At 42.4% G+C, this 16,074-nt stretch overlaps 1 protein-coding gene and 1 pseudogene across 3 annotated transcripts in view; one reads left to right on the top strand and one right to left on the bottom strand.

Annotated features, from left to right (window-relative positions):
• Positions 1-764: 764 nt before the first annotated feature.
• The window catches only part of MTDH (metadherin), a 74,169-nt gene continuing 58,859 nt past the window's right edge, over positions 765-16,074 (top strand). The window contains exon 1 of one of the 3 annotated variants that reach the window (XM_066266002.1): positions 765-1,459. In XM_066266002.1, coding sequence (XP_066122099.1) covers positions 1,079-1,459 — 381 coding nt within the window. In that variant the 5' untranslated portion in view covers positions 765-1,078. The remainder of the gene's footprint in view (positions 1,460-16,074) is intronic. The other 2 variants (XM_066266004.1, XM_066266003.1) reach the window with 2 other exon arrangements.
• Positions 10,109-10,603, bottom strand: LOC136328501 (small ribosomal subunit protein eS12-like; annotated as a pseudogene).

Raw genomic sequence — 16,074 nt, 5'->3', positions numbered from 1 at the left:
AACGAAGAAGCTACTGCTACATCTAAATACAATCTAGTGTGATTCTCTTAGTGAAGCTACAAAGTCGTAGGTAAACAGTGCCGCCCACAAACTTTGGAATTCTGGTGAGTAACAGCGAGATCAAGTGTGAATGAGCAAGACGACGCGAACGCGCCCCAGCCAGGCTGGCGATTAGTGGGCCACGCAGTTTGTGTTCGTGGCCCCCGAAGAGAAACGCCTATTCTGTGAATTAAATCTAGGCCCTGCAAGAGGAGTGCCCGGTCTCAGACTCAGCTAAACCCACTTTGGAACCATCTAACTAACCAGTGACTCAGGGGAAATAGCCGCTTGTACTACACCACCACTCCCAGAATTAGGATGAAGAAGCCCGACTCCTACTAGGGGAGACTTTGACCCAGACCCTGTGACCCCATTCCTCACTCTTCACCCTTCCCCGCCGCCGGCCCAGCCCCTTGACCCGCAACTCCAGCGTCTACGGGAGCCCCTCCCCCGGACTCATTCAAAGCGCCACGTCTCCTAGCTCCGAGCCACCAGCCACCCCGCGGAGGTTCCTCTCGAGTTAACTCCTCCTGGCCTCCCGTCCAGTCACCAGTCCCCGTGCTCAGTTCCTCCACCAGGCCCGAAAGAGTCACTGCCAACCGCAGCCGCCTCGCCCTCGCCCCAACAGCTCCCACCCCGCGGGCCCGCCGCGTCACACTCCGCCCCGCCCCCCGGCTCCCACGTGACCCGCGGTCCTGGCCCGTCGTCCCCGCGCGCGGCGTGGATCGCGGCTGGGGCCGCCATTGTTCCGCCGGGGGAGGACAGCTGGGCCTGGCACTGGCGCCGAGACGCCGCTTAGCGGCCACCGCTGGAGACACTCCCTCCCGCCGCCCCCCTTCTGGCGGTGGCCGAGTGAGGCTGACGAGGGGGGAACGGGGAAGCCCCCTCTCTTCCAGGCGGCGGCAGCGACCGGTCCCCGGCTCCGGCGCGATGCGTTCGGCCTGAGGCACTCGGCCCGGCCCTGCCTTGCTTCCCTCGACTCTTCCACGGCGTCCCTGCGCCCAGCGTCACCCCGTGAGTCCCTCTGACGGGAGGGAAGATGGCTGCACGGAGCTGGCAGGACACGCTGGCCCAGCAGGCCGAGGAGGGCTCGGCCCGGTTGCGAGAAATGCTTTCGGTCGGCCTAGGCTTTCTGCGCACCGAGCTGGGCCTCGACCTGGGGCTGGAGCCGAAGCGGTACCCGGGCTGGGTGATCCTGGTGGGCACGGGCGCGCTCGGGCTGCTGCTGCTCTTCCTGCTGGGTTACGGCTGGGCCGCGGCTTGCGCGGGCGCCCGCAAGAAGCGGAGGAGCCCGCCCCGCAAGCGGGAGGAGGCGGCGGCCGCCCCGGCTTCGGCCCCTGACGACCTAGCCCTGCTCAAGAATCTCAGGGGCGAGGAGCAGAAGAAGAAGAACCGCAAGAAATTACCCGAAAAGCCCAAAGTAAGTAGGGGAGGAGCGGCGGACGAGCTGGGGCGGGGGGCCCCCGGGAGCGAGCGGCAGGCCGAGCCTCGGCCGCGCCAGCCGGGGACGGGAAGGGAGGCGAGCGAGGTCAGTGGAGCCGGGAAGCAGGTCTCCCGGGTGGAGGGGGCTCTCGGGGGCACGGTGGAAACTCGGGAAGTGTGGGGCGGGCGGCTGAGACAGTTTCGAGGAAGGAAGTTAGGCGGTCTGGGATATTTTTAAATTAAAGAGCCCAGAGATCAAGCCATTTTGGGGAACTTTGGCCGCCAAAGCAGCCTCCCAACTCTGCTTGGGGCCCGCGGAGTGCGCTGCCTGTGTAGTGGGACCTTCAGGTGGTGTCGGGAAGTTAGGGAGAGACTGCGCCTGCAAGACCGACGTCTAGGTCAAGTCGCAGCGAGACGGTAGCGCTGAAAGAAATACGGTGACCTAAAAACTCTGGGGCTTACAGAGGATTAAAGGTACCCAGGTCTAGACGCACTTCCATTTTAGTGGGGACTGTTAAAGGGAAATGGTTGCCCACTCTTATCCGCTAAATGTGGCCAATGGAGGCCGGAACAGAAGCAGGGCGAGAGGGAGTCGGTTGTTTGATACACTGTCGAGTACGTGGCCCTGGGAGACGGCAAGGCAAGTTCAGCAAAGTGGTGTGGGAGGTTAGAAATAGAGTGCTAGGGATGACAGGGCAGAATGGTGCAGGCTGACAGAGGTTTTCCGGCACCCGATTTACCGGGCCACGTAGGGAAATGCAGAGAGCATCACATCCGTTCTATCACGTCTCGTGTTTTATTTCATTCTTTATTGCCCTTTCCCCGTGGTTCTTCCATTGTATCTTTCATAGTTTTGTTTGTTTAAAAAATATACTTTACAGTTGAACAGCAGTATAAAGGGTGTGCTCCTAAACTATTTTTACATCCACTGAATTAAGCTCTTCACCTTTTAAATGCAGTAAAGTAAGTGTAAGCAAGGCCTTAAACCATGCTGAATTCACTTGGTGTTTGTTGGGCAGTGGGAGGTATATACTGAGGTCTTTTAGAGTCAGTTGTGGAGACACTAGTGTAGGAGACAGATTCATAAGTGGTTCTAATATTGCATAAACTGAAAAGTGCTGTATAAGTGTGAGCAGTGTTAATGAGGTTTGAAGGGTGGGAGACAATTCCATCGGAAGAATTTAGGAAAGTTATTAGAGGAAGTGGGAATTCAAACTTAAGTAATGAGAGTAACAGTACAAAGAAGAAAGCTGTATTAGAGACTTGACAGATCACAGTACCTTATTGGGCCTAGATAAGTATTCACATTTTGCATGCTGAATAAGGATGCAAGATACATACAAAACCTGCAACGGGGTACAACTTTGCCAATATGAATACTACCTTTAGTTAATAGAGGAGAATATAGTACTTATTTGGAGCATATGTAATGATACCTAAATTTGTAGAGAGTATCAAGGATTACCAGAAAGTAATGTTATGGTGGAAATAGAGAACCTGGCTCAAGATGAGGAAAAGTGATCTTGAAAAAACCACATATATTAATTAATTAATCCCTGTGTGGTTGAAGCAGGCTGTGAAAACATCAAAGCCCTGTTTGGGATGTCTAAAATTTCAGATAGACTAGATTTGTGTCAAGGGACAGGTGCTTTGTGAGGCTATGCAAAATGCATCATAGCACTCAGATGACACATCTAAAGAACACAGACTCCTGTGAAAGTTGTACTGTGAAAAATGCTCATCAGACCTATGGCTTATCCCTTCTCTTTATTTGAATGAAAGAAAGGGAGAATGAATAAACAAATCTTCTGTTAGCTTTGAGGAGTGGAGAATGGGAAGAAAAAAAAAAACCTAATGGTTGATGTTAATTGGGTAAGAAAATATCTTTGTCTACCTAATGGTAAAGATGTGTTGGAGTTTGTCAACATTTATAAAGTTGTGACATTCAAACTTTCCCAATTGCAACTGACAGTAAGAAATACATTTACATTACATATCTTCTCATACACATATCTAACTTGTTTTTCTTTAGTGATATTTGTGACCTACTAAATTGGTTTCGTATGTGGCTTTATGGCATGATACACAGAACAACACTATAGAGCTAAGAAGTATAAACTGCTATTTTTTTAGTACTCATAAACTTTGCTCTGTGCTAAGTATCCTTGAAGAAAAGCAGGATACTGCTTGCAGATTCCTGTGGAAAGGAATACATTATTCATGTTTCACTGTGAAGGGATACCAAAGTAAAAGCTCGCTTTCTCCCCAGGGAGCTTTTTACTCCAGTTGTGGAAAAAGATATACTCAAAAAAATTAACAATGCAACCAACCCCATTGTGGGCCCAGGTGACAATGAAAGAAACAGACACAGAATTTAATTTTGAAGTGGGTAGCGACAGGATAGTGAGGAGAGGCTGAAGAAACAGCAAAGGCCCAACTCTGTCAACCTGGCAGAGATGAGGAACTTTAAACTTGAGTAAGGCATTTAACCTTGCTCTGTTTAGCTTATCTTGCTTATAAATTGAAGATCTTAGGTAAGTTAAAACACTGCAGAATTCCTCAAAGTGTTACCCTGACTACTTGCAGTAGACCTGCTTTGAAGTCTTGTGTAGATTCCTGAGCCTCTCTACTGCTCTATAAATTCAAAATATCTGAACTGGGTCCAGGAAAATCTGCATTTTAACACAAATTTTCCAAATTTGCTTCTAGTAGCTTGTTTTTATTTTTAGAGCTGGTGATGTTTAGCTTTTAAAACATTCATAAGTGGGTTTTGGTTTTTTTTATTCTTACATTAGTTTGGGTTTTATCTTGTATTCATATCTTGCCAAAGGTCTTTTAGGGCATGAATTGCAGTTTGTTCCCCTATTAAAAGTGAAGCGGGTGGCACTTTTCCCTGATCTTAGTTCTTGGCATTTTTGGAAATCATTGTTATCTCCCATGCATTTTCCATGACACCTAGTTCATTTGTGAGTATTAAACAGGCACTTAGTAAAAAATTTTCATTTGACTTTATCTGAGCAATGATGTAGATAGATGTGAGATCACAGATAGTTGGTCTTTAACAATTGTTGCTTTGGGCCCTGGCCGGTTGGCTCAGCGGTAGAGCGTCGGCCTAGCGTGCGGAGGACCCGGGTTCGATTCCCGGCCAGGGCACACAGGAGAAGCGCCCATTTGCTTCTCCACCCCTCCGCCGCGCCTTCCTCTCTGTCTCTCTCTTCCCCTCCCGCAGCCGGGCTCCATTGGAGCAGGGATGGCCCGGGCGCTGGGGTTGACTCTGTGGCCTCTGCCTCAGACGCTAGGGTGGCTCTGGTCGCAGCATGGCGACGCCCAGGATGGGCAGAGCATCGCCCCCTGGTGGGCGTGCCGGGTGGATCCCGGTCGGGCGCATGCGGGAGTCTGACTGTCTCTCCCTGTTTCCAGCTTCAGAAAAATGCAAAAAAAAAAAAAACACAAAAAAAAACAATTGTTGCTTTGAACTTAACTTGAAAGCACATCACCAGGATCAACTTCAAAAATTTTTTTGTTTTGCCTGACCAGGTGGTGGCACAGTGGATAGAGCATCGGACTGGGATGCAGAAAGACCCAGGTTCGAGACCCCGAGGTCGCCAGCTTGAGCGCGGGCTCATGTGGCTTGAGCAAACAGCTCACCAGCTTGGACCCAAGGTCGCTGGCTCCAGCAGGGGGTTACTCGGTCTGCTGAAGGCCCACGGTCAGGGCACATGTGAGAAAGCAATCAATGAACAACTAAGAAGTTGCAACGCGCAACGAGAAACTGATGATTGATCCTTCTCATCTCTCTCCGTTCCTGTCTGTCTGTCCCTGTCTATCTCTGCCTCTAAAAAAAAAAAAAAAAAATTTTTTTTGTTTTAGTAAATAAGTTATTTTTCTATTAGTGTAGGAATTCTTATAAAGATTTGCCATGGGGCAGTTGTCAATATCTATAAGCTAAGTGAAAAAAAGGGTAGTAATTTGTTGTTTGCTACTGTATTGCCTTTCATAGTGCTTGACACTCAATAAATAATTATTGAATGTATAATGTATTTAGTAAGGTGTCTCTCCCAAATAGTTCTATAACTCCTATTCTTTGTGCCTGGTAAACAACCATATAAGCCACCTTTTTGCTGATACGGTGGATGGCTATGTTTGCCTCATCTGGATAAAATTTGTAAGGTTCATCTTTTTTTTTTTTTTTTTACAGGGACAGAGAGAATCAGAGAGAGGGATAGACAGAGACAGACAGACAGGAATGGAGAGAGATGAGAAGCAGCAATCATCAGCTTTTCGTTGCGACACCTTATTGTTCATTGATTGCTTTCTCATATGTGCCTTGACCACGGGCCTTCAGCAGACCAAGTAACCCCTTGCTTGAGCCAGCGACCTTGGGTCCAAGCTGGTGAGCTTTTGCTCAAGCCAGATGAGCCCGCGCTCAAACTAGCGACCTCAGGGTCTCGAACCTGGGTCCTCTGCATCCTAGTCTGACGCTCTATCCACTGCGCCACCACCTGGTCAGGCAAGGTTCATCTTTCTGTAGCCAATAGATCATTCTAATAGTATTCTGTGTCTTTTGTAGTCATTACTTCTGTTCCAGTTCCACTGCTACTGTCCTACATTTGCACTTAATTCCTTTTGCTTAGAGTATCCTAACAACATCCTAACTGGTTTTCCTGCTTCTAGTCTCTTTGTTGTCAATCCTTTCTATCCACTCATGTCAGTTAAATTGTTTTAATTTATTTATTCATTTTTAGAGAGGAGAGAGAGGGCGAGAGAGAGAGAGAAGGGGGGAGGAGCTGGAAGCATCAACTCCCATTTGTGCCTTGACCAGGCAAGCCCAGGGTTTTGAACCGGCAACCTCATTGTTTCCAGGTTGACGCCTTAAGTTAAATTGTTTTAAAGCCCCACTGAAATAATGTGACTTTTCATGTTCACATCTTTGCAGTAGTTTCCCCATCACCTTTTGAATAAAATCTAGCTTATGACATGTCACTCAAACCTCTTCAAGATCTAACCTCATCTTGAGTTAATCTCTTACCATTACCCCTGTGGCATTACCATTAGTTGGATTTCTGTGTTTATTTATCTCTTTTTCTTCTAGTAAAGTACTTTTTTTTTTTTTTAAGGTTTTTTAAAATTTATTTATTTCAGAGACAGAGCGAGAGTCAGAGAGAGGGATAGATAGGGACAGACAGAAAGGAACGGAAAGAGATGAGAAGCATCAATCATCAGTTTTTTGTTGCAACACTTTAGTTGTTCGTTGATTGCTTTCTCATATGTGCCTTGACCATGGGCCTTCAGCAGACCGAGTAACCCCTTGCTCGAGTCAGCAACCTTGGGTCCAAGCTGGTGAGCTTTTTCTCACGCCAGATGAGCCCACGCTCAAGCTGGCGACCTCGGAGTCTCGAACCTGGGTCCTTCCACATCCCAGTCTGACGCTCTACCCACTGCACCACTGCCTGGTCAGGCAAAAGGTCCTTTTTTAATATCTCTACCAATTTCTACCTATCCTTCAGTGAGACCCAGCTACAGTGCTACCTCTGCAAGAAAGCCTTCCCTAGCTTTCCAGTGAGAGTTGGTCTTTTTTTTTCTTTTTTTCTTTTTTTTTTATTCTTTTCCAAGTGAGAGGAGGGGAGATAGACAGACTCCCGCATGCGCACAGACCAGGATCCACCAGGAAACCCCCATCTGGGGCTGATGCTCTGCCCATCTAGGGTCATGCTGGTAAACCAAACCATTTTTAGTGCCTGAGGCAGGGGGTGGGGGTGGGGGTGGGGGGGCTGTACAGAGCCATCCTCAACACAGAGGGGCCAATGTTCTGGAACCAGTTGAGCAATGGCTGCGTAAGGGGAAGAGAAAGAGAGGGAGAAGGGGGCGGGATGGAGAAGCAGATGGTTGTGTGCCTATACTGGCAATTGAACCTGGGACAGCCACACGCTGGGCTGATGCTCTACCACTGAGCCAACCGGCCAGGGCCAAGAGTCTTTTTTATGTGTTTTATATGATATATATATTTTTTTATGAGAGCTAAAACAAGAAGGCAGAGTGTTGCCTGGGAACATGCTTGTAGGGTGACTCAGATTGTTTTGAAGCTTTGTGTGTGTCTACAGATGATCAGGAAAGCACCTCAAATATTGATTTATGGGTTAGAAATAAATTTTATTGAGTAGACAGATTTGTTAATATGGAATCCCTGAGAAATGGGCATCAGCTGTATTTTTAACTGGACCATTCCTCTCATTGAACTTTGTGTAGGTATATACTTGATATCTCCAATTAGAGACCTGACATTTGTCCTAAATTTTGACTTATTCAAAACAATTCATAATTTTCTGCCCCCTCCCAGTCTTCCCCATTTCTGTAAATGATTCAGTTTTTCATGCCGAAAATCTTAAGACTTATTCTTGCTTCTTCCCTTTTGCTCACATCTTCCTGTTTTTCTCGATTCATAATCAAATCCATCAGCAAGTGCCATCAATTTTATCTTCAAAATATATATTCTCTCTGACTACTTACTTTACTGTCACCTGTTGACTGCTTCTAACCCTTCTCAACACCCTAGAAAGGAGTCTTTTTAAAAACAAATCACCAGATCTTGTCTAAAAGCAACATTTCAGTAGCTTTTGCATTTTAAATCTAGGCTGCTTTCTTTCCTATATGGCCCAACACCTGTTTTTCTTTCTAAGCTGGTTTTGAGTTAGTATCCTCTCATTTGCTACCTCCAACTACAGTAATCCTTTTTCAGCTCTTCAAACACTTTCACAACCCAGTACCTTTACATGAGCTATTATTAACATGTATGAAACAGTCTTGTCCTGTTTTAATCAGCCTTTAGAGCTCACCTTCCCAGAAAATCCTTTCCTGATCACTCTGTTTGAACCTGTTCAATTCTTAAATTTTTTTAAAATTGATTTTTAGAGAAGATGAGAGAGAGACATTGACTTGTTCCACTTATTTGTATTGCCAATGATTGATTTTTGAATGTGCCCTGACCAGGGATTGAACCCACAACCTCAGCATTCCCAGACAGCTCTGGAACCAACTGAGCTACCTGGCCAGGATCTCCCCATTGATTTTCTGTCTCAACCCCTTGTATGTTTCCTTTATTGTAGTTATTCACAGTTTGTAAATAATTTATTTTACTGACCATATACTTTTTTGGCATTTTTTCCCTCCACTAAATTATAAGCCTTGATATATTGTGGCAGATAGTACCTAGCTGGCACATAAGAGCCTTTGATAATTATTGTTGAACTAAATGCGGGACAGAGTAGCTAAAAATAACACCTCATTGTTTAATTGGATAATCTGTTGTTGGGCTAATAAATTTGTGTTTATGATATTTCCAGTAGAATTGCATCTTTTATTCTTGGGTAGTGGTTTTGCCATATCCTGGGTATTAGTAAAAGGTAAATTTGAGTAAAAAAATTCTGAGTGAAACAAATACTTCTGATTTTACAGAAAGGAAATCTTAAGATTCAGAGAGATTAAGTGACTTATTCAAGGTCATAGAGCAAAAGAGTTTCAAAGGTAAAGCAATATCCTAATTTCCACTATACCTCTCTGGGCTTGTTTATGTTTTTGTTTTTTAATTTATTGTGTTGACATGGTGTCAAGTGTCTCACTCAAGTTAACACCCCCTCATCATGCCCCCTACACCCCATGCAAAGTCTCTTTCTGTTCCCATTACACCCCTTTGCCCCTCTCCCCTTATCTCCCTCCCCCTTTCCCTTTAAATTGCTAGCCTGTTGTCTGTATCTGTGTTACATATATATAATTTGGCTAATCCTTTTACCTTCTTTGATCCCATCCTCTCTTCCTCTTTCCCTCTGACAGCTGTCCATCTGTTCCCTGTGACCCTGCCTCTGTTTCTGTTTTGTTCCTCGGTTTATTTTGTATTAAATCCCACATATAAGTGAAACCATATGATATTTGTCTTTCTCTGCCTGGCTCATTTCACTTAGCATAATAATCTCCAGGTCCATCCATGCCGTTGCAAAAGGTAAGACCTCCCCCCTTTTTTTTAAAGATTTTATTTATTCATTATAGAGAGGGGAGAGAGAGAGAGAGAGAGAGAGAGAGAGAGAAGGGGGGAGGAGCAGAAAACATCAAGTCCCATTTGTGCCTTGACCAGGCAAGCCCAGGGTTTTGAACTGGCAACCTCAGCGTTTCCAGGTTGACACTTTTTCCACTGCGCCACCACAGGTTAGGCAAGACCTCCCTTTTCATGGCCACATAGTATTCCATCATGTAAATACACCACAGCTATTTTATCTTCTTGTCCACTGAGACACTTGAACTGTTTCCAGATCTTGGCTATTGTAAACAGTGCTACAGTGTACATGGGGGTGCATATCCTCTTTTGAAATACTGTTTTGGTATTCTTAGGATATATTCCTAGAAGTGGGATAGCTGGGTCATAAGGTAGTTCCATTTTTAATTTTCTGAGGAAATGCCTTACTGTTTCTCACAGTGACTGCAGGAATCTGCATCCCACCAGCAGCAAAGAAGGGTTCCCTTTTCTCTGCACCCTTGCCAGCACTTGTTGACTGTTGATTTGTTAATGGAAGCCATTCTGGCAGGTGTGAAGTGGTATCTTATTGTGGGGTGTTTTTTTTGTTGTTGTTGTTTTGTTTGTTTGTTTTTTTGAGAAACAAAACCCAAGTTTATTTGTTCATTTCTTGCATTTGAAGTACTCCTCGATGACATCCTTTGCCTGAGATTCTTTGCCATAGTCCTTAACTACCACATAACTGCAGCCAACCACTTTGCGGGGTTTTCCCTCTCGGTCAGTTTTACAGAGGCCTACCTATTCCCCTAGCTTCTTGTTGTCGTCAATCTTAATTAGGTTGATCTGGTGTTCAGCACAAAGGGCCTCCACCAACTTGACATACATAGGCTCATCACAGTTGGATGCAAGTACACAAAGGTGGGCTTGGCGCTTGTCTAAGGCTTTGGCAGCTTCACGAATTCCGCGGGCTAGGCCATCGTGGATGAGGGCGGTCTTCAGCACCTCTTGTAAAGCAGTATAAACGTCCATTACACCTCCAGCAGCAATGCCTTCCTCGGCCATGGTGGTGGGTTATGGGTGGAGCCGAATCTTGAAAGCACCCAAGCCTCCGCCTCCGCGCAGCTCCGCGGCGGCAGGGAAAGAGCTTATTGTGGTTTTAATTTGCGTTTCCCTAATAAGTAGTGATAATGAGCATTTTTTCATATGCCTATTGGCCATCTGTATGTCCTCTTTGGAGAAGAGTCTATTCAGGTCCTTTGCTGATTTTTTAATTGGATTGTTTGTCTTACTCGTTTTGAGTTTAAGTTCTTTACAAATTTCAGTTATTAACACCTTTACAGATGTATTAGCAAATATGTTCTCCCATTGAATGGGTTGTCTTTATTTTGTTAATAGTGTTTTTTGCTAGGCAAAAGCTTTTTAGTTTGATAGAGTTGCATTTGTTTATTTTGTCCTGTATTTCACTTGCCCACAGAGATATATCAGCAAAAATACTGCTTCGAGAGATGGTGACAGTCTACTGCCTGTATTTTCTTCCAGGATTTTTATGGTTTCCACCTCTTTGTTTTTAATAGTACCTTCCAGGATAATACATTTTATTCAGAGACAAACCCAGTATTTCCAGTGAGTTATAACTTTCTTTATTGTTTTTAAATTTTACTTTTAGAATCAGAAGTTTCTGCTGAAAAATAGAATGAGTTTTACAGAAAAACTCCAGAATTTGACTCCATGCTTTGGTTATATCACAGAACTTTTTCATCTGTCATTTTATTCTGCCAGAGAACACCTTCAATAATAGTTCTGACAGAAAAGACCTTTAATAATTACACTCACCTTAGATACCAAGAGCAGCAATAAATCCTCTGAACACTTATTTTTGTTGTGCTTTGGCATTATTGATTCATATACTATTTCTCAAGATTGTGAAAGCCTTGGAAGTCTTTTTAAATTACTATTATTATTCAAACAAAATCAAGAGATCTAAATGAGAATTTAATGTTATTTGACCAGTTTTAAAATTTACTGGGTTTTTTTTAATTTAGAAATTAAATTTAATGGAGTGACATTGATCAAGAAGAGTACATAGGTTTCAGGTGAACATATCTAGCATTTGAACTTTTGATTGCATTGTGTGTCCATCACCCAAAGTTAAATCATTTTCTATCACCATATATTTGTCCTTCTTTTCTTCCCTCCCTCCCACCCCTCTCTCACTGGTAACCACTTCTCTTTTATCTATGTCCATGAGTCTCAATTCTATATCCCATCTGTGCGTGAAATCATACAGTTCTTAGCTTTTTCTGATTTACATACTTCATTCAGTATTATGTTCTCAAGCTCCATCCATGTTGTCGTAAATGTCACTATGTCATCATTTCTTATGGCTGAATAGTATTCCATTGTATATACGTACCACATCTTCCTTATCCAGTCCTCTATTGAGGGACACTTTAGTTGTTTTCAGGTCATGGCGACTGTGAATACGTAATGCTCTAATGAATATGGGGGTGCATGTGTATATGTGTACCAGTGTGTTCAAGTTTTTTGGGTAGATACCCTGTAAAGGGATTGCTGAGTCATATGGTAATTTTATTCTTAATTTTTTGAGGACGCACCATACTATCTCCCATAATGGCTATGAATGGGGGTTCCTTTTTCTCCATAGCCTCTCCAACACTTGTTATTACCTGTCTTAGCTGATAGTAGCCAATCTAACAGATGTGAGGTAGTATCTCATTATAGTTTTGATTTGTGTTTTTTTAATATATAGCTAGCAAAGATGAGCATCTTTTCATATATCTGTTGGCCATTTGTATGTCTTCTTGGGATAAGCATCTGTTCAGGTCCTCACCTATTTTTTAATTGAATTGTTTGCTTGTTTGTTGCTGAGCTTTGTGAGTTTTCTTATATATTTTGGATAAGAACCCCGTATCAGAGCTGTTTGTAAATATCATCTTCCATTTGGTTGGCAGCTCCTTTATTTTGTTATTTGTTTCTTTTGCTGTGCAGAAGCTTTTTAGTTTGATATAGTCCCCATTCATTGATTGTTGCCTTTACTTCTCTTGCCCTTGGAGTCAAATTCACAAATTGTTCTCCACAGCCAAGGTCCATGAGTTTAGTACTATGTTTTCTTCTTTGTGATTTATTGTTTCAGATCTTTATTTAGGTCTTCAATCAGTTTTTAATTAATTTTTGTGCATGGGGACAATCTGTAGTCAAATTTTATTCTTGTGCATGTGGCTTTCCAGTTTTTCCAGCACCATTTATTGAAGACTTTCTTTTCTTCAGTGTGTGTTTTTAGCTCCTTCGTCAAAGATTATTTGTCCGTATATAGTATGTGTGGTGTTATTTCTGGGCTCTTGGGTTTGTTCCACTGGTCTGTATGTCTGTTCTTCTGCCAATACCATGCTGTTTTGAGTATTGTGGCTCTATAGTATAATTTGAAGTCGGGTAATGTGATTCCTCCAGCTCCATTTTTTTCTTTCAGGATTGCTTTGGTTATTCGGGGTCTTTTATGGTTCCATACAAATCTGATGATTCTTTTGTTCTTTTTTTTTTTTTAATGACAATGGAATTTTGATGGGGATTTATTGAACTTGAATATTGCTTTGGGTAATATGGCTATTTTAACTATGTTAATACTTCCAATCCATGAACATAGAATATTTTTCATTTCATTGTGTATTTTTCTATCTTTCAATAATACTTTGTAGTTTTCAGTATATAGATCCTTCACATCCCTTGTTAAGTTCATTTCTAGGTATTTTATTTATTTTTGTTGTTGCAATTTTGAAGGAATGTTATTTTAATTTTCTGAAGTTTTGTTGTTGACATATAGGAAAGCAATGGACTTTTGTATATTGATTTTGTGACCTGTGACCTTACTGCATTTGCTTATTATTTCTAATAGTTTTTCAGCAGTCTTTGAGGTTTTCTATATACAGAATCATGTCATCTGCAAAAAGTGATACCTTTACTTCTCTCCCAATATAGATTCCTTTTATTTATTTTTCTTGCCTGATTGCTTTGGCTAGGACAGTGGTTGGCAAACCACAGCTCACGAGCCACACGCAGCTCTTTGGCCCCTTGAGTGTGGCTCTTTGGCCAGCTTAGGAGTACCCTAATTAAGTTAATAACAATGTACCTACCTATATAGTTTAAGTTTTAAAAATTTGGCTCAAAAGAAATTTCAATCGTTGTACTGTTAATATTTGGCTCTGTTGATTAATGAGTTTGCCAACCATTGGGCTAGGACTTCCAGTACAGTGTTGAATAAGAGTGGAGAGAATGGGTATCCTTGTCCTGTTGCTGATTCTAAGGAAAAGCGTTCAGTTTTTCACCATTTAGTATGATATTGGCTGATGGTTTGTCATATATGGCTTTTATTATGTTGAGGTACTTTCATTCTGTACCCATTTTGTTGAGTGTTTCAATCGTAAATGGATGTTGTATCTTTTCAAATGCCTTTTCTTTTCTGTATTTATTGATAGTTTTATATGATTTTTGTCCTTTGTTTTGTTGATGTGGTGTATTGCGTTGATCGATTTGCATATATTGAACCATTCTTGTGCTCTTGGAATCAATCTTACTTGATCGTGATGTATGATTTCTTTAATGTATTCGATTTGCTAAAATTTACTGTTTTCTCTCCAGTTATGCTAGTAGTTTTCAAATTGTTCCATAGAATGCCAGTATTCCAGAATGCTTCCATTAGGACCTAAGAAAGAAGTATGTGGATATATGTCTGCTGTGTCACTTTAAGTCCTTATCTTTTTTTTTATTTTTATTTTTTTATTCATTTTGGAGAGGAGAGGGAGAGACAGAGAGGAGAGACAGAGAGAGAGAAGGGGGGAGGAGCAGGAAGCATCAACTCCCATATGTGCCTTGACCAGGCAAGCCCAGGGTTTCGAACCGGCAACCTCAGCATTTCCAGGTCGACGCTTTATCCACTGCGCCACCACAGGTCAGGCCAGTCCTTATCTTAGTATACACATCAGATGTAAACTCCTGAAAAAAAAAGCTGTATTTAATTTTTCAAAACTCATCTTTATCCTGGTCTGTGGTGGCATTGTGGATAGAACATCAACCTGGAATGCTGAGGTCACCAGTTTGAAACCCTAGACTTGACTGGTCAAGGCACATATAACAAGCAACAGGCAAGCAGTGAACAACTAAAGTGAAGCAACTATACTTCCTGCTCCCCCCACCCCACCTCTCCTCTCTCTGTAAAATCAATAAATAAAATCTTTAAAATAAACAAATAAATCAGCTTTAGCATTATTTGGCCATGTGACAGGGATAGAGTATTATCTCTTTATCCTATAAAAGTAGCCCTAAGGATTTCCGATGAAGTCAACAGTAGACAGTTTGGAACTCCTGAAAGAGTTGAGTTTTTGGCTAGCTGTGTGGAAGGCTTAAGAATCTTTTTTTTTTTTTTTTTTTTACTACTAAAGCAAATGTTTCATGATATATAGCAAGATTTGCAAATTTGAATTATGGGGCCTATTTGTAAGATTATTCTCTCAGTCATTAAGAATTTAATTTGGGCTTGAATCTAAAAATAAATTACTGTAACCAAATCTGTCCTTTATGCATATGTTTAGTTTACATAATTGATATGTGCACAACATTTGGCAAAGGAAAAACATAGTTTGCACTTTCAAATGAATGACAGTCTATCTTGAATTTGTATCAGAACTCTTCACAACTGAAACTAAGAAACTGACCAAAACAAGTTGTTGTCCATTTAATAAGATAATGCATGTAAAGCATCTAGCAAGATTCTTGTCACAGGGAATTATTATTGTTGGTCTATCTCAGGGGTCCCCAAACTATGGGCCCCGCAGGCCGCATGTGGCCCCCTGAGGCCATTTATCCGGCCCCCGCCACACTTCCGGAAGGGGCACCTCTTTCATTGGTGGTCAGTGAGAGGAGCATAGTTCCCATTGAAATACTGGTCAGTTTGTTGATTTAAATTTACTTGTTCTTTATTTTAAATATTGTATTTGTTCCCGTTTTGTTTTTTTACTTTAAAATAAGATATGTGCAGTGTGCATAGGGATTTGTTCATAGTTTTTTTTATAGTCCAGCCCTCCAACGGTCTGAGGGACAGTGAACTGGCCCCCTGTGTCAAAAGTTTGGGGACCTCTGGTCTATCTGATAGATCAATCAGCTAATGATGTTGCCTCTTGAATTTCTAAATCTTGCCTTTTTATCTTTTTTATGATAGATATTATATATCTATATACTTAAGCTTCCTGTATGCTCAATATAATTTTCAGATAAGAAAATTGAGATTCCAGTGAAGTAGTAACTTGTCCAAGGTGACACGCATTTGGAAATTCAACCCTGGTCTCAGCTTGCCTTCAAAACCCATACTCTCCCTTTAAGGAGGTGTAGCAGGGAGCCAAGTATACTTCTTTCTCTGTTGTTTTTTAGATTGTGCTATGTGCTGTTATATGCTTGTCTTCTTCCTTTGCTAGGTTCTGAGCTTCTTGAGGACAGGGGTTATGCCTCGCTGTCTTTGTGTCAAGGGTTTTATATATTATTCTATTGTAATTACTTACTGGATATTAAGTGAATGAACAGAAGTGAATATTATATAGTTTTCT

Source organism: Saccopteryx bilineata, chromosome 3 (genome assembly GCF_036850765.1).
Source record: "Saccopteryx bilineata isolate mSacBil1 chromosome 3, mSacBil1_pri_phased_curated, whole genome shotgun sequence".
NCBI lineage: Eukaryota > Metazoa > Chordata > Mammalia > Chiroptera > Emballonuridae > Saccopteryx > Saccopteryx bilineata.
Note: the sequence above shows the minus strand (reverse complement) of the source record. Positions and strands in the feature narration are given on the sequence as shown.